General features: G+C 37.9%; 1 protein-coding gene across 1 annotated transcript; it reads right to left on the bottom strand.

Annotated features, from left to right (window-relative positions):
* Window positions 1-729: 729 nt before the first annotated feature.
* Window positions 730-2,097, bottom strand: LOC109242486 (ethylene-responsive transcription factor ABI4-like). The gene has a single exon (XM_019409334.1). It carries the CDS (start codon window positions 2,020-2,022, stop codon window positions 835-837), a length of 1,188 nt encoding a protein of 395 aa, XP_019264879.1. The 5' UTR covers window positions 2,023-2,097; the 3' UTR covers window positions 730-834.
* Between the last annotated feature and the right edge of the window lie 11,888 nt (window positions 2,098-13,985).

Genomic DNA, 13,985 nt, shown 5'->3' on the forward strand with positions numbered 1-13,985 from the left:
GTTGCTACGCCACTTCATACCCTTTATTTTTATTTTATGAACGAAGGGAGTGCTATCTATTTGTTTCTTTTAGGAAGATGATTTTCCGCCGATACAGCAAGGAATGATTAATACACACCAAAAGCCCATAATTCTAAAGATAGGAGATAGAAAATTAGTTATACCAAAAAAAAAAAAAAATGTATACAAGAGCAAGTTGGCAGCCCCACCTTCCGAAAGGCTAAAAGTACAGTACATTTTGAAAGTGAAGGTCAACACAATCGATCATGAACTCCCAAAACGCATATACGTCCAAGGTCTAAGCATACCTTAATGACACGTGTGCTTGTGTACCACCAAAGAATCTAACACTTGAGAAGCTAATATTCTGTTAAATCCTCATATAATAAAATATTAAAGCAAGAAATAATTCTAACTCAAAGAAAAAATATGTACCATATGTGCCAGTGGAAAGTGGAACAAAGAAAAATATTTGTGTGAATAGATTCATAGATCGCAACATGTAGAAATTGCTTCATATATATCACAGGTTCAAGGGAAGTAAAAGAACAAAAGGAATATCAGAAATTAAAATTAAAAAAAACTGGAAGGAATCAAGAAAATAACACTGAATGATTCGTAACAATCCTTACATTAACACTAGAAATACATACAACTTCAGAGTTGTACAATTCAACAGTTAGCTCTTTCTTTTTTTTTTTCTGAAACCCTAGTTCTTTAATCTGGAAAATAAGATCAACTAGTAAAAACTTTCTTGTCAATAATACCATACTAAAAACCAATATTTTAGATCACTAGTTTAGATAGAGTACTTCGGGATGTGCAGCAAAAAGTTCAAGAATTCTGCAGCTTAGCTGCAAAAATATTGAGAAGGTCTGGGTACTGAAATATGTCTCCCATCATGTTGTCTCCTGATGACACCTGAAGATTTGCTGCAAAATCTTGATGATACATTGGAAAAGATGATGAAGTTTGTGAGAATTCAAATCCACTGTTTAAACCATCATTAATCTGCTGTGGAATATTACAAACTCCAGATAATTCTCCTTTACTAGAGGAAGGGAATGGCTCAGACTTGCTGGGCTTGGGCTTTGGGAAAAACCCATTTAAGGCCTCTTCCAGTAATCCAGAATCAGATGGCTCTGAAGGAAAAAAGTCCATTCCCGAATCATCATCAATACAAGTACTGTTGTTGTTGAGTGAATGAACGTTTTCAATTTTTGGCAGAGTCATAACGGAGGAGCTGGGAATATTGGCGTTGCTAGTAGTGGGTAAAAAAGTGGAAGAAGAAGAGGTATGATTCATCAAATTAGAAGTTGAAGAATTCAAACCAATACTAGTATTATTGCGACTAAACATTAAAGGAAGCTGTTCATACAAAGGCATGTTGTTGTTAAAGCCAGTGTCTGAAGAAAGGGAAGTAGTAGTAGTATTGGAAGAATTGGAACTAAGAAGTTCACGAAATAGAAGCATGTTCAACGAATCATTGCTTTTCTGAGTCGCAGTAGCAACTGTAGTACCATTGACACCCCTAATGCTAGAACCATAAGAAGGCAAATAATTAGATGAGTGCAAAAATTGTCTGTTCGACAAGTCCTTTAGAGCAGCCTGATAGGGAAATGACTTAGCACAAGTATAGTTAAACGAATTAGGAATATTAAGAAACGTTAACCCATCATTAGTTGAAGTAGGTTGAGTAGGAGAAGGAGGGTAAACAAAATTTGTTCGTGCTTTAACACCGCGCATGGCTCTAGCAGCACAATCGTAAGCACAAGCAGCTTCTTCTGCGGTATCAAAAGTGCCGAGCCACCTCCTTTCTTTAGACTGAGGGTCTCTTATCTCCGCTGCATACCGGCCCCAAGGACGGCGGCGAACGCCACGGTACCTCACCGCCCCGACAGATGAACCACCACCGTCTTTGAGTGATCTTTTGTTTGCGCCACATGATCTCTTCGTGGTATAAGTGGTGGTTTGAAGAGGGATATCGGATTCTTGGTTAAGTCTCCTCATCGCATCTTCCATTTTTTTGTTTTATGATATGAGAACTATGCAAAAAACAAAACTAAAAAGGAGCCCTGTGATCAGCAGTTGAAATTAATTCACTGCAACTGTACGTAGGAAGAAGCTAAACGTTTTTCAGGAGTTGCAAAGGAGAATGTATGTAGGGACTCTGAATTTGAGCTTGTATTTATAATGCCATGGCTGTTGCGGTTGCATCTATAAATGAGAATTTATGCGTTGCCACGGGCATTTAATAGAAAATAAATTCTACAGCTAGTATAAATGAACTTAAACAAAACACTAGTGTAATAAATTTTTTGTCTCATCAATAAGAATTTACTGTGTTATAGAAAGTCTTTTTATTAATATTTAATTCAAGTTTTATCAAATAAATGCTAGTATGTACTCCTCTCCAAATTAACAGTCACTTTTAGCTCAAAAAAAGATTGTCACTAAATAACGGTCACTTTCGTAATTCATGATTAACTTGGTTAACTATTTTCAACAATACCCTTTGATATCAAAAGAAGAAATAGTTCTTTTTAATGTTGTTCAATTTTCAAAAAGCATTTAATAGAGAGATAATTTGATAAACTATACTTCATCCGGTCCACAATAAGTGACCAATTTACTTTTGGCACGTCCATTAAGAAAATACTAAATTCTATATAAAAATACCGACTAAACTACCCTTAATTAAATATTTAATGTTAAGAGTAAGAAAACTTTTTAGGGATATGTACATAAGGTTAATTTTCTAAAAACAAAATGAATTCCTTCTTGATTATATAGATGGACACTTATTTTGGACTAAAACAAAAAAGGAAATTGGTCACTTACTGTGGAACGGAGGGAGTACCTTGTATTTATTATTTTCTTAAATGGCATAAAGTGCTAAAGTGCCATCTGGAAATTTATTTTGATGAAGAAAACATCATATTAAAGTTTTAGAAAAAATACTTTAATAATTTTGAATTAGGAATTATTTTGATAATTATATAAAAATGAAATTGTATCATTTTAGTATGTCCAAATATTTAAAGTATGTCGTACAAAACTACAAACTGGACGGCACAGCATTATTAAGAGGGTTCAATTAGACACTAGTGAAGTTTAAAAAAAAATTAGATCTTAAGTTGTTTAAAACTTAACTACAACTAAGTTTTGTCGTGACAAAGCATGGATGATGTAGGAAAAATAGTGTAAGCTAATTTGTTACAATTGGTTAAACTACATTAATTTGAATATCAGATAGCCCTCGGTCAAACGCCTCCTAACTCTATTCCTTCCGTAACTCAGGTCCAACTTGAAAAAGTAAAATAACCAAAATGAGTTGCGGTATCTGCTGGAGAAATTATAAGATCACTAGATTTTCACTTTACGTAGCATAAGATTGTGGATAATCTACGTTAATATGTATAAAGAGAGTTGACATGATTTCATTAGTGTTAAGCGTGGACAATATTTTAGGCTTGGCACGATTACAAGTGCCAAAAATTAGTGTATATATGTCACAATTTCAAGAAAATAATACTGTAAGCTGTGCATGGATAGAACAGCAGAAGTCGTTGCATGATATTCGATGCTATGTCCATCATGCCAATCCTATAATGCTCCTTTTTGCTTCTTATTAATTAAAGAATAAATGTTCAACTACCATTTTCAATGACTATATTAGCATCAAGGTAATATGTAAGTTACAATCCAGTGAAAATAATAGCTTTGCACAGATAGGGTCAAAGGTATCCGAAAGTTTTATAAAAGCATGCAGCATATTATATGCAATGTTAGTTAACAATGCAACATTGTCCATCGTAGAAGTACCTAACAAATCTTAATAAGTTCGTTACTCCATTTAATTTCCAGGCACACAATTTTTACTTTAGCAAAAATAAAAAAATAAGAAGAAACAACATTGTGTGTATTTTGTATTAAAAAAATGGACACGAGTGATATTAATTTGTGTAGAAATTGATACAACTCATAATTAGTAATAATGGTTCAACGACATTCGAAGAAATTAGTTGGGAGAATGTGACAGCTAAAATGCAGTAAAAGCCTTTGAGCTATTTCCAAGACGAAGATAAAAGTAAAGAGGCAAAAAAGAAGATTTTCGAGATGTGTCGTTTTTACATTGCTTCAATTTGATTGATACTAATTTCTTACGAATTACAAATTCTCTAGAATTTATTGATATTGTTGGCCTTTTTATGAAGCTAAGAAAATAGGAGTCCGAAACCTAAATAATGGTATTTTGGACTCAAAATACCTTTATACAGTTTTAAAAAAAAAGTTACCTTTCTAACTAAAACGCAGTATTATACTGCGTTTTAGTTTAACGGAAAGTTAGCCGTTAAAGGAAAACGTAGTATGATACTGCGTTTTAGGAAAACGTAGTATTATATTGCGTTTTCCTATTAAATAAACCCACTGTCTTCCCCACGACAGAAACCCACTGGTTTCAAATTAAAAAAAAAAAATCCACCCCCTTTCCAGCGGTCCCCCCACCCGATTTAAAAAAAATATTCGATTGGGCCCCACCCGTCTCACAAAAAGTGAAGAGTGTAGGTCCTGCATACAACCCAAGCCTTCGATTGTTGTTGTTTCCTTGTTTCGAGCTCAAAATTTCAAATTTCCGACATTTCTAAAAACATAAATCGAGGTATTCCGATTTAATTTATGTCGAAACTCGTATAATTATGCATATTTGTTTTCTTGAATGTGTTTCCAGCTTGATTTGTGTTTTGTTGTGCGATTAAATTTGTATGTTATTTTTTCCCGGATTAAATTATTAGTGTTTTAAAAAAAATAGTTAAAAGTTGAGAAATAATTTTATTGTTAATAAAAATGTTCATAAATTTCTTTTACTGTTTTATATGTAATTTCGTGAATGTTATGTTCATATGTTTGTTGTTTTTATTTTCTTTAGATTATTTATTTGCTTAAAGAATAGTGGCATTTTAGCATAGTAAAATATAGAGCATTGTAGCGTGGTAAAATATAGAGCCTTTTAGCGTAGTAAAATATAGAGCCTTATAGTGTAGTAAAATATAGAGTCTTTTAGCGTAGTAAAATATAGAGCCTTTTAGCGTAGAGTCTCTGTAGTTTAAGTATCTACTAACTACAAACTCTATCCAATTACACTTTACGAAAATTAATTATTTAATTTATAAAGCAAACACACAGAACTAACATATTAATATATGTTGTCAAATTAAATATCGAGCGTGGAACCCATAGATATTTACTCTGTCCAATTATATAATTAAATATTTAATTTATAAAACTAACAAAATTTTAAAAATATTAAAATTGACACACAGAAGAATTCAGGATAGTTTGGTGCTACTGAGCCTCAAATATCGAGCCTGGAACCCATAGATATTACTCTGTCCAATTAAATAATTAAATATTGATTTTATAAAACTAACAAAATTTTAAAAATATTGAAATTGACACACATAAAAATTCAGGATAGCTTGGTGACTGGGCCTCAAATATCGAGCCTGGAACCCATAGATATTTACTCTGGTAGATATTTACTCTGGCCAATTAAATATTTAATTTATAAAACTAACAAAATTTTAAAAATATTGAAATTGACACACATAAGAATTCAGGATAGCTTGGTGCTACTGGGCCTCAAATATCGGGCCTGGAACCCATAGATATATATGCCGTCCAATTAAAAATTTAAATATTAATTATTATAACACAAACACATAATTAATATTATTTAATTTACAGTAGACGACATGGACATGCCGCCTGTGCATCCTGGACCAGCCTCGGATCTGATATTAGTGTTACAGGGCGATCATAGGTCCGACTACGTATGGGAGGGACAGCTAGTGGATCAGACTTTCCGCGCCAGGAGACCGGATGACTTGTGGGACTTTTTGAGGGAGAGAGCTTTCCATCCTCGCGTAGTCGAGCGCCTCACTACTACGGGCTTTTATAGGATTTTTGAGATTGGGCGGCTGCAGCTTGACTGGTCTCTGATCACGGTGTTGATAGAGCGGTGGCGACCGGAGACGCACACTTTTCACCTGCCCATTGGCGAGGCCAGCATCACGCTGCAGGATGTTCAGGTTTTATATGGGCTACGTGCTGATGGACTGGCCGTTGCACTGCCTCAGTATATGAGATCTATGACGCGTGCCCAGTATTTGGACTTGCTGCAGCAATTTACTGGTTTCAGGCCACAGGGTGAGGATGCAGCTAGAGGGGGCAGTCGCATTGCTGTGACAGCTATCAGACAGCGTTTGGAGGTATTGCACCCCGACATCACCGGCGAGACAGATGATCTCCATATTCACCGGTACACGAGGTTGGCGGTGCTCCTTCTATTTGGGGGTGTCTTGTTCCCGAACACTTCGGGAAATCTAGTGAGTATGCGATTTCTACATCATCTTCAGCAGCTAGATAAGTTACCCCAGTACAGCTGGGGTGCTGCTTTTCACGCTTACCTGTACAGGAGTATGTGCCGGGCTAGCATGGGCACCCAGAGCGACATATGTGATTTTCTGCCGCTTCTACAAGTGACAACATATTCGAATACTCTGTTCATTACTTCCAATTCTATATAGTCAAAATGACTCTAAAATTTTACGTCGACCTTGTATGTTAGATTTGGGCCTGGGAGCGGTTCCTGCCGTTACAGCCACCTCTACCACCATTACCTCCTGGTGTAGCACCTCCGTTCCTCCCTCTAGCTACGAGATGGGTTCTCCGGCGTGGTAACTACCGAGGCATTGATGCTCATCATAATCTCCCCCTTGTTAGGGATGTGTTGGATATGCCGGAGGCCGCACAGGTAAATATGTACATAAACTTACTTGTTATAAATTCACATCCCTGGTGTGCATACTCACTTTTATGTTATTATTTGATAGTTCATCAGGACGCCATACAACGACGAGTTGATAGCTGGCCTACCCGATTATTGCTCTGTCGACCGACTGATTTGGAGCGTTTTTGTCCCGCTGATGTGCCTCGATGTTGTGGAGCATCATGCCACAGAGCGGGTACTTCGCCAGTTTGACCGTCCGCAGACTATACCGAGAGAGCCTACATGGGAGGCTACACATTATCAGCGGGATGATCGTCCGAGGGTGGACGACGCATTTGTAGCATGGCTAGAGGCGCAGGTCCATACTTGGGACCAGCGAGAGGAACTGATTCCGCCCCCACCTTCACAGATCCAGGCGGCAACTATTGAGATGTATACGTCATGGTACCGCCGCCATACCCGAATGATGATCGGGAACCCCGTTCATCAGGCTGGCAGTCGGTTCAGACCATACGCCGGGAGGCACAAGGCACTGGTATGTTTTTGTTGGAACCCATACTTATAACTATGATATAGCGTTATGTAATTAATATTTTAAATGTTGTGCAGGCTATTGGTCATAATATGGTCTACCGGTTGGGACAGGAGATGCAGCAGCATGCCGACAATCCTGCAGTCGTTGAGTATGGCCGGCGGGTGGTAGAGCTAGCTCTCCGGACGCTGCAGCGAGCCAGAGAGGACGAGAGGTTAGATCACGCGACTGAGTATGTGGCGCCAGAGCAGCACCATCGGGGTAGGCCTGTCCCACGAGGCAGGGGTCGGGCACGAGCCAGGGCTGCCCCACGAGGCAGGACTATCCCACGAGGCAGGGGTGCCCCATGGGGTGGTGGGCGACGGCGAGGAGGTGGTCCCCAGCAAGGGGGCGTTGAGGCACCTGATGAGGATCTTGGAGATGATCAGCCGGGTTATTTCCCTCAGCTAGACGAGCCTTCCAGCAGCATGCCGTCGTACAGCCTTCAGCTGGATCTGCCAGCATCGCAGGTCACCTCGTCAGATCCATTGTTGATCACGGGTACATTCGACGGAGATGTAGACCAGTTCTTTTCAGGCCCATCTACCGTAGCTGAGGATCGGCCGACCCGAGGCGTGGATGGCGGGCGCAGCTTGAGTTTTGGATCATCCCCGGCGGTTGATGCGGATCTATCACAGGCGCAGGCATGTTTGTATTACTGTTAAATTTTAATTTGTTTCCTTTTCCATAATGATTTGTCATAAATTAATTTTTAATTTTCTTATTAACGCTTCGTCCTAGCCCATCACGGAGCCCACTGTATGCGACGATGAGGACACCATGGATGCTTATACTCAGGAGCCCGACGAGACCATGGTGAGAAAATATTTTTGACTTAACACGTACATTACTAATATACATTTTCATATGCTAAGCTTAGTAATTATTTTGTAGGTTGCTGACGATCATGCTGCTGCGCATCCTCACATAAAGAGGCAACTTGATGAGGATGATCCTGATAGTGTACCCGGGCGACAGGGGATGCGCCTCAGGCCAGCGGCTGCATTGAAGCACACAGGCTGTGGGACTCATTGATTTCTTTTTGTTTGTATTTTGTGTAAATACTACATTATGTAAATAATGGCAAGAATTGTATTTTAACAACAATTTTATTTTAACACAATTTGAACAACAATTTTACTTTAACAGTACAACACAAACACAAACATAGCAAACCTAACATAACATAAATTCAGTACAACTAATGAAAACACATGACACGGGAAACATAAAGTTACACTACTACGCTCAACACGTACATGTCATTGTTTAGTCACGACCGCCTAGTATTCTCTGCTCCAACCACTTAAATTTGTCTTCCAGCTAATTTTTTTCTTCTTCCACCTCCTTGAGTTTCTCCTTCAACTCCGCAACTTCTCGTTTGGATTGTCGCTCTCTTTCGCACTGCTTCAAACACAAACTATGAAGATGCTGCAACTTTTCTTTGTAGTATTCCTGCTGACAGGGTTCATCAATCCATACCTCAAAATTGCAAATTGGTTCGTCGGGAACCCTATAAAACTTGTTCATTCAAGCCCAGTAGCGGCGTCCAGCTTCTTCCCAACAGTCGAAACTCATGCATTTTTCACCGCACTCGCACCTTGGGACATAAAGGGGTTTAGACATTTATTAAAGCGTAAAGAAAAACCTTGATTTTATGGAAATATTTGCTATTGATTATTGTTAAGCGCAGAAAATAAGTAGAATGCGCCCGTTATTTATAGGCAAGAGAACACACAAAATGCAGTATAATACCGCGCTTTACATATTAAATTTTTCTGAAACAAAACAGCTTTTGCGCAGTCGGTTCAGCTTTTTTAGACTGACAAGACAACACACATAATGCAGTATAATACCACGTTTTACATATTCAATTTTTTGAAACGAAATAGCTTTTGCGCAGTCGGTTCAGCTTTTTCAGACCGACAAGATAACACACAAAATGCAGTATAATACTGCGTTTTACATATTCAATTTTTCTGAAACGAAACAGCTTTTGCACAGTCGATTCAGCTTTTTCAGAACGACAAGACAACACACAAAATGCAGTATAATACCGCGCTTTACATATTCAATTTTTCTAAAACGAAAAAATTATGTCTTGATTTTTTCTTTGTTATCTTTTATTTTCATGATTGTTGCTTTAGTTATGGTTGTTGTGCTTTTATCTCTTCGAATATTATGTTATCAAATTTCAATCTTCAGATTGGTCTTCTTTACTAACACCAATAAGTTGAATGTTGGACTACCATATCATCATCCCAATTCAAAAGTTCATGTTAAAAAATAAGATGTAACAAGATTGTGGAACATAATTTTATTTGATAGATATTGCAACATACACAAGTACAGACACTTATTACAAAAGACATTACGAAAACAAAAGACTAGGTGTATCCTTGATAGTTGGGTACATTCGACGAACTTACACCAGGAGCTGGATTACCACCGCCACCCACACCAGCTGAAGGACATTTACAACGGTCGTGACCTGTTTGCGAGCATATGCCATATTTACGTGCATAAATGGTATCACCAACATCAATTTGGTTCCGTATACGCGTTCTCTTTTGTACTTGCAACTTGCGCAAATAGTCCTTATTGCACACCATTTTAAAAGGTTCCGGCGGCTAATAATGCTCAGCACTCAATGGCTGCAACTGCCCACTATATGTGTCTACGTATGCAGCAACACTGTATTGCCTATCAATATAGTTGGTTGCCCCTAAACCAACTTGTTGAAAGCACTTCAAGGCATGTGCGCACGGCATGTGGTAGATGGTCCATTTCCCACATGAACACAACCTGCTGGCTTCATTCACCGTCTGTATATTATTCCCCCGATGTCCGCAGATAGCGGTGCGAACTTCAAAAATACCCCGGTCGTGATCGTACTGTAAAAATGAATGCCAATGTGCTCGCCTCCTGTACTTCTCAAATCTTCTCATCGGTATTGGCATAAATTGAACACCCCTGTCCATCAATTCCGATGCAGCTCTATGCCTTTCAACAAACCTCTCCGCAATCTGTTTGAATGTCATCCGGACCATGGCAGTGGCAGGCAATCCACGTGAAGACTTCAATAAGCCGTTGAATGACTCCGACACATTTGTAGTCAGGGCTCCCCATCGTCTGCCACCATCAACATGCAATTTCCACATGTGAAGCTCATGTCCCATCAGCCAAGTATATGCTCGTGGATCAATCTGCCGGATCGCTTCCATGCGCCTCGTGAATTTGCACTGCTGGTGCTCAGTTGCAGCCATCCACATTAAATCATGCAAGGCCTTGTCGTGATATTTCTTCTGAAACTTGGCCTTCAGGTGTCTCACACAGTAACAGTGGTATGCATAGGGTTCCTGCCATTCAAGAAAATGCCGTACGGAACTTAAAATATCACCATGTCGATAAGATATTAGACAAATACCTGAACGTTGTTTCACAACGTGCTGCTTCATGTGGTTCAAAAAAACGTCCACGTCGCTTAACTTTTATTGGCACAAATTGCAAAAGCTAGTGGAAATATTTGTCTGTTGGCATCTACGACAACTGCAATCAAAAGCGTAATATCATATTTTTCATAGACATGAGTATCGTCTATGGAAATTACAGGACGACAATGCGCAAAACCATCAATTGATGGTTTAAATGACCAGAACACATAGTTGAAAATATATTCGGGTCTATCCGGACTCTGCTCACGCCTCCATTCAACAACAGTCCCGGGGTTAAAGTGTTGCAGTGCGGCCATGTAGTACCTGGGCAGAGAGAAAAATGACTTATCCCAGTTACCATAAATAATTTTAGAGGCACGTTTGCGCCCGAGATATGCCTTTCTTTTGGTTATAGTACACCCATACTCCTGGTGGACGGCTGTAATACACTCTTTAATCTTGAACCTAATGGACACTTCCAAGTATGGAATCAAGACAAGAGATATCAAGTCTACATCCAGGTTGAAGTGATTCTCATTGAATGTGTCCATTTCACATATGTGGGTGCTAATATATTTACCCACTTTCCACAATCCTGATTTCTTCTTGCTGGCACGTAACATCCAGTGACAACACATAAAGTCTCTACGGCATACATCCTTGTATACCTCCGTAGTTGACTCCCTTACCGTCATCTCACGACACTCTCTTACGATGTAGATTTTCACAGCTCTGATTAGGCGAGCTTTATCGGGGAAATACATGCCCTTTGCCAGCACCGCTGGTCTAGACTCATCCCACATTGCTGACCGAAATTCGTCAGCATCCCTTGTGAGGGCATCTACATCCGGCATACTTGGCAAATTATCAAGGTAGGGAATATTCCGCTCATGAAATGGCACGTGGGACTCGTACACTCTTGGTCTAACGGGAGGTGGAGGAGCATGCTCCCTCGTCAGCTCAGGTTCGACATTCACTTCCTCCTCACCATCACCCTCATCAGGGAAGGGTGTGCCATCTCCAGACTCATCGGCATTTTTGTCATAATCACTATCATCTTCCTGACTTTGCGCATCTGCCAAATCACGAGTAAATACGTCGTCTATGGGCAACTGTGTGAAGTCAGGAACATCAAGTTGCTCGTTTTCACTGCACAAGAAGAACAAAATGATAAGCTACCAAACTAGATAAATACTTTACATATAGCTATATCACTTTACTTACAAGTCGTACTGTGTTGACGTTCCATGATGGACATTTTCTTGTTGGTGATGACTCCCGGATGGACCACTATGGTCCAACACGCCAAAACTACGCATATTCCAACTAGGAGCGGGGTCATAACTTGTAAAATTTATATCCGGATGGTACCCCCTATGAAAAATATGAGTGTTAATACAAATCCAATTCAAACATAAAATAAAGTTCGCTAAAGCATAGAAAAATTGAAGTTTACCAGTCGTCTTGTGGATTATATAAAGTCGAAAAATTATTTTCTCGCTGCTAATTCGCCGGTGGTGACAAGTTTAAATCAAGGCAAGATCTTTCATCAGGAATCCGTCCGGCAAAAACTGCTCCAGAATAATCACCCGATGACTGGGGGTTATCCCTACTATGCACACTCTCATTATTGGGAACGTCTTCAACTTTGACATACATTTCCAACAATTTTATTACAATAAATTCTCTGTATTCATCCGGAATCCGCAAAAAATCTCTAAGAGTTTCGTCATCTTCGATGTTAAACTCAGAATAATAAGCAAACCCCTGCGGAGTCACAGAATACGGAAATCTATCGGTTACTTTAAGGTTCACCGAACGTTTCCTCACACTCATATTTTTACATAACAACGATACCAATTTATCGTACTCCATTGTAAGCAGCAATTTAACATGACACTATGGAGGTGAACTATACCTCACAGAGTTATTCTCCATTACAACCTTACCCCCCCTCCCCCCCCCCCCCAATATAATGAAACCCTTATTTTGGCTCNGCCTTTAAATAAGGCAGGTCCTAGCTTGGGGTGCAGAATTTTTTTTATATAAAACGCAGTATAATACCACGCTTTATGTATTTGAATTATTGTTATTTCAGTTATCCGCAGAACACTCCCAAAAAGGAAATAAAATGCAGTATTATACTGCGTTTTAGTAAAACGTTGTATAATATTACGTTTTACATTAAAAACGAATTATTAATTAAAAGGCAGTATTATACTACGTTTTCCTTTAACGGCTAACTTTCCGTTAAACTAAGACGCAGTATAATACTGCGTTTTAGTTAGAAAGGTAATTTTTTTTTTAGCTGTATAAAGATATTTTGAGTCCAAAATATCATTATCTTGGTTTCGGACTCAAAAATAGCCCTGATCTATAACATGGAATTCTTTTTAAACAAAAAAAAAAAAACAAGATGCGTACTAATTAATCTATGAAACTTTACAGATTAATCTCCATATGCTGATGAAACAGTAACATAAATTTTGAAAAAGAAACTTCTGAAAATTTTAAATATGTGGTATAACCAAAAAAAAATGTAAAAAAAAACAAAAAAAAACTAAACTATCATGTTAACTTAATATGTAACAACAGGTAATTATCCATGATAAATCTAATTTGCTAATTTAGAAAGAAAACAAAAAGCTTCACATATATACAATAAAGAATTTTTTACACTAGCAACTCATTTGCGTATAATAGCAAGTGATTTATCTTATTTTTAATATTATAAATCTCACTTTTACGGAAATTACTTTTAAATATATTTTAGGTACTCTAATACGGTAAAATAATTTTACACACTCGATGTAACAAGTTAAAGTCCTTATAGGATAAATGTAATTGATCTGTTATAAATAGTTAAAACATTTGGCAGTGAAAATTTTATTTATTTTTCGTACTTAGCTAGCGTTTGGATATAGATTTAGTTGCAATTTGAAAATATACCTTTTTACGTCGTGTTAAAAAATAATTTTGAAAGTAGAAATTGTATTTGAACATGCATTTTATTTAAAAAATAAATTAAAATTTTATGAGTGAAAGAAAAAGTTTCACCAAAAAATTAGCCAAAACTAATTTTTATGAACAAACAATATTTTCAAAATAATATTGAAAAAAATTATCAAAATTTATGATCAAACAGGAGTTTAATATGATATGAATCCAAACCAAAAAAAAAATGAAA

Source organism: Nicotiana attenuata, unplaced genomic scaffold (assembly GCF_001879085.1).
Source record: "Nicotiana attenuata strain UT unplaced genomic scaffold, NIATTr2, whole genome shotgun sequence".
Lineage (NCBI taxonomy): Eukaryota > Viridiplantae > Streptophyta > Magnoliopsida > Solanales > Solanaceae > Nicotiana > Nicotiana attenuata.

Coding starts and splice junctions, on each gene's coding strand:
- LOC109242486 (XM_019409334.1), bottom strand. CDS start 2,022: ATGGAAGATGCGATGAGGAGACTTAACCAAGAATCCGATATCCCTCTT.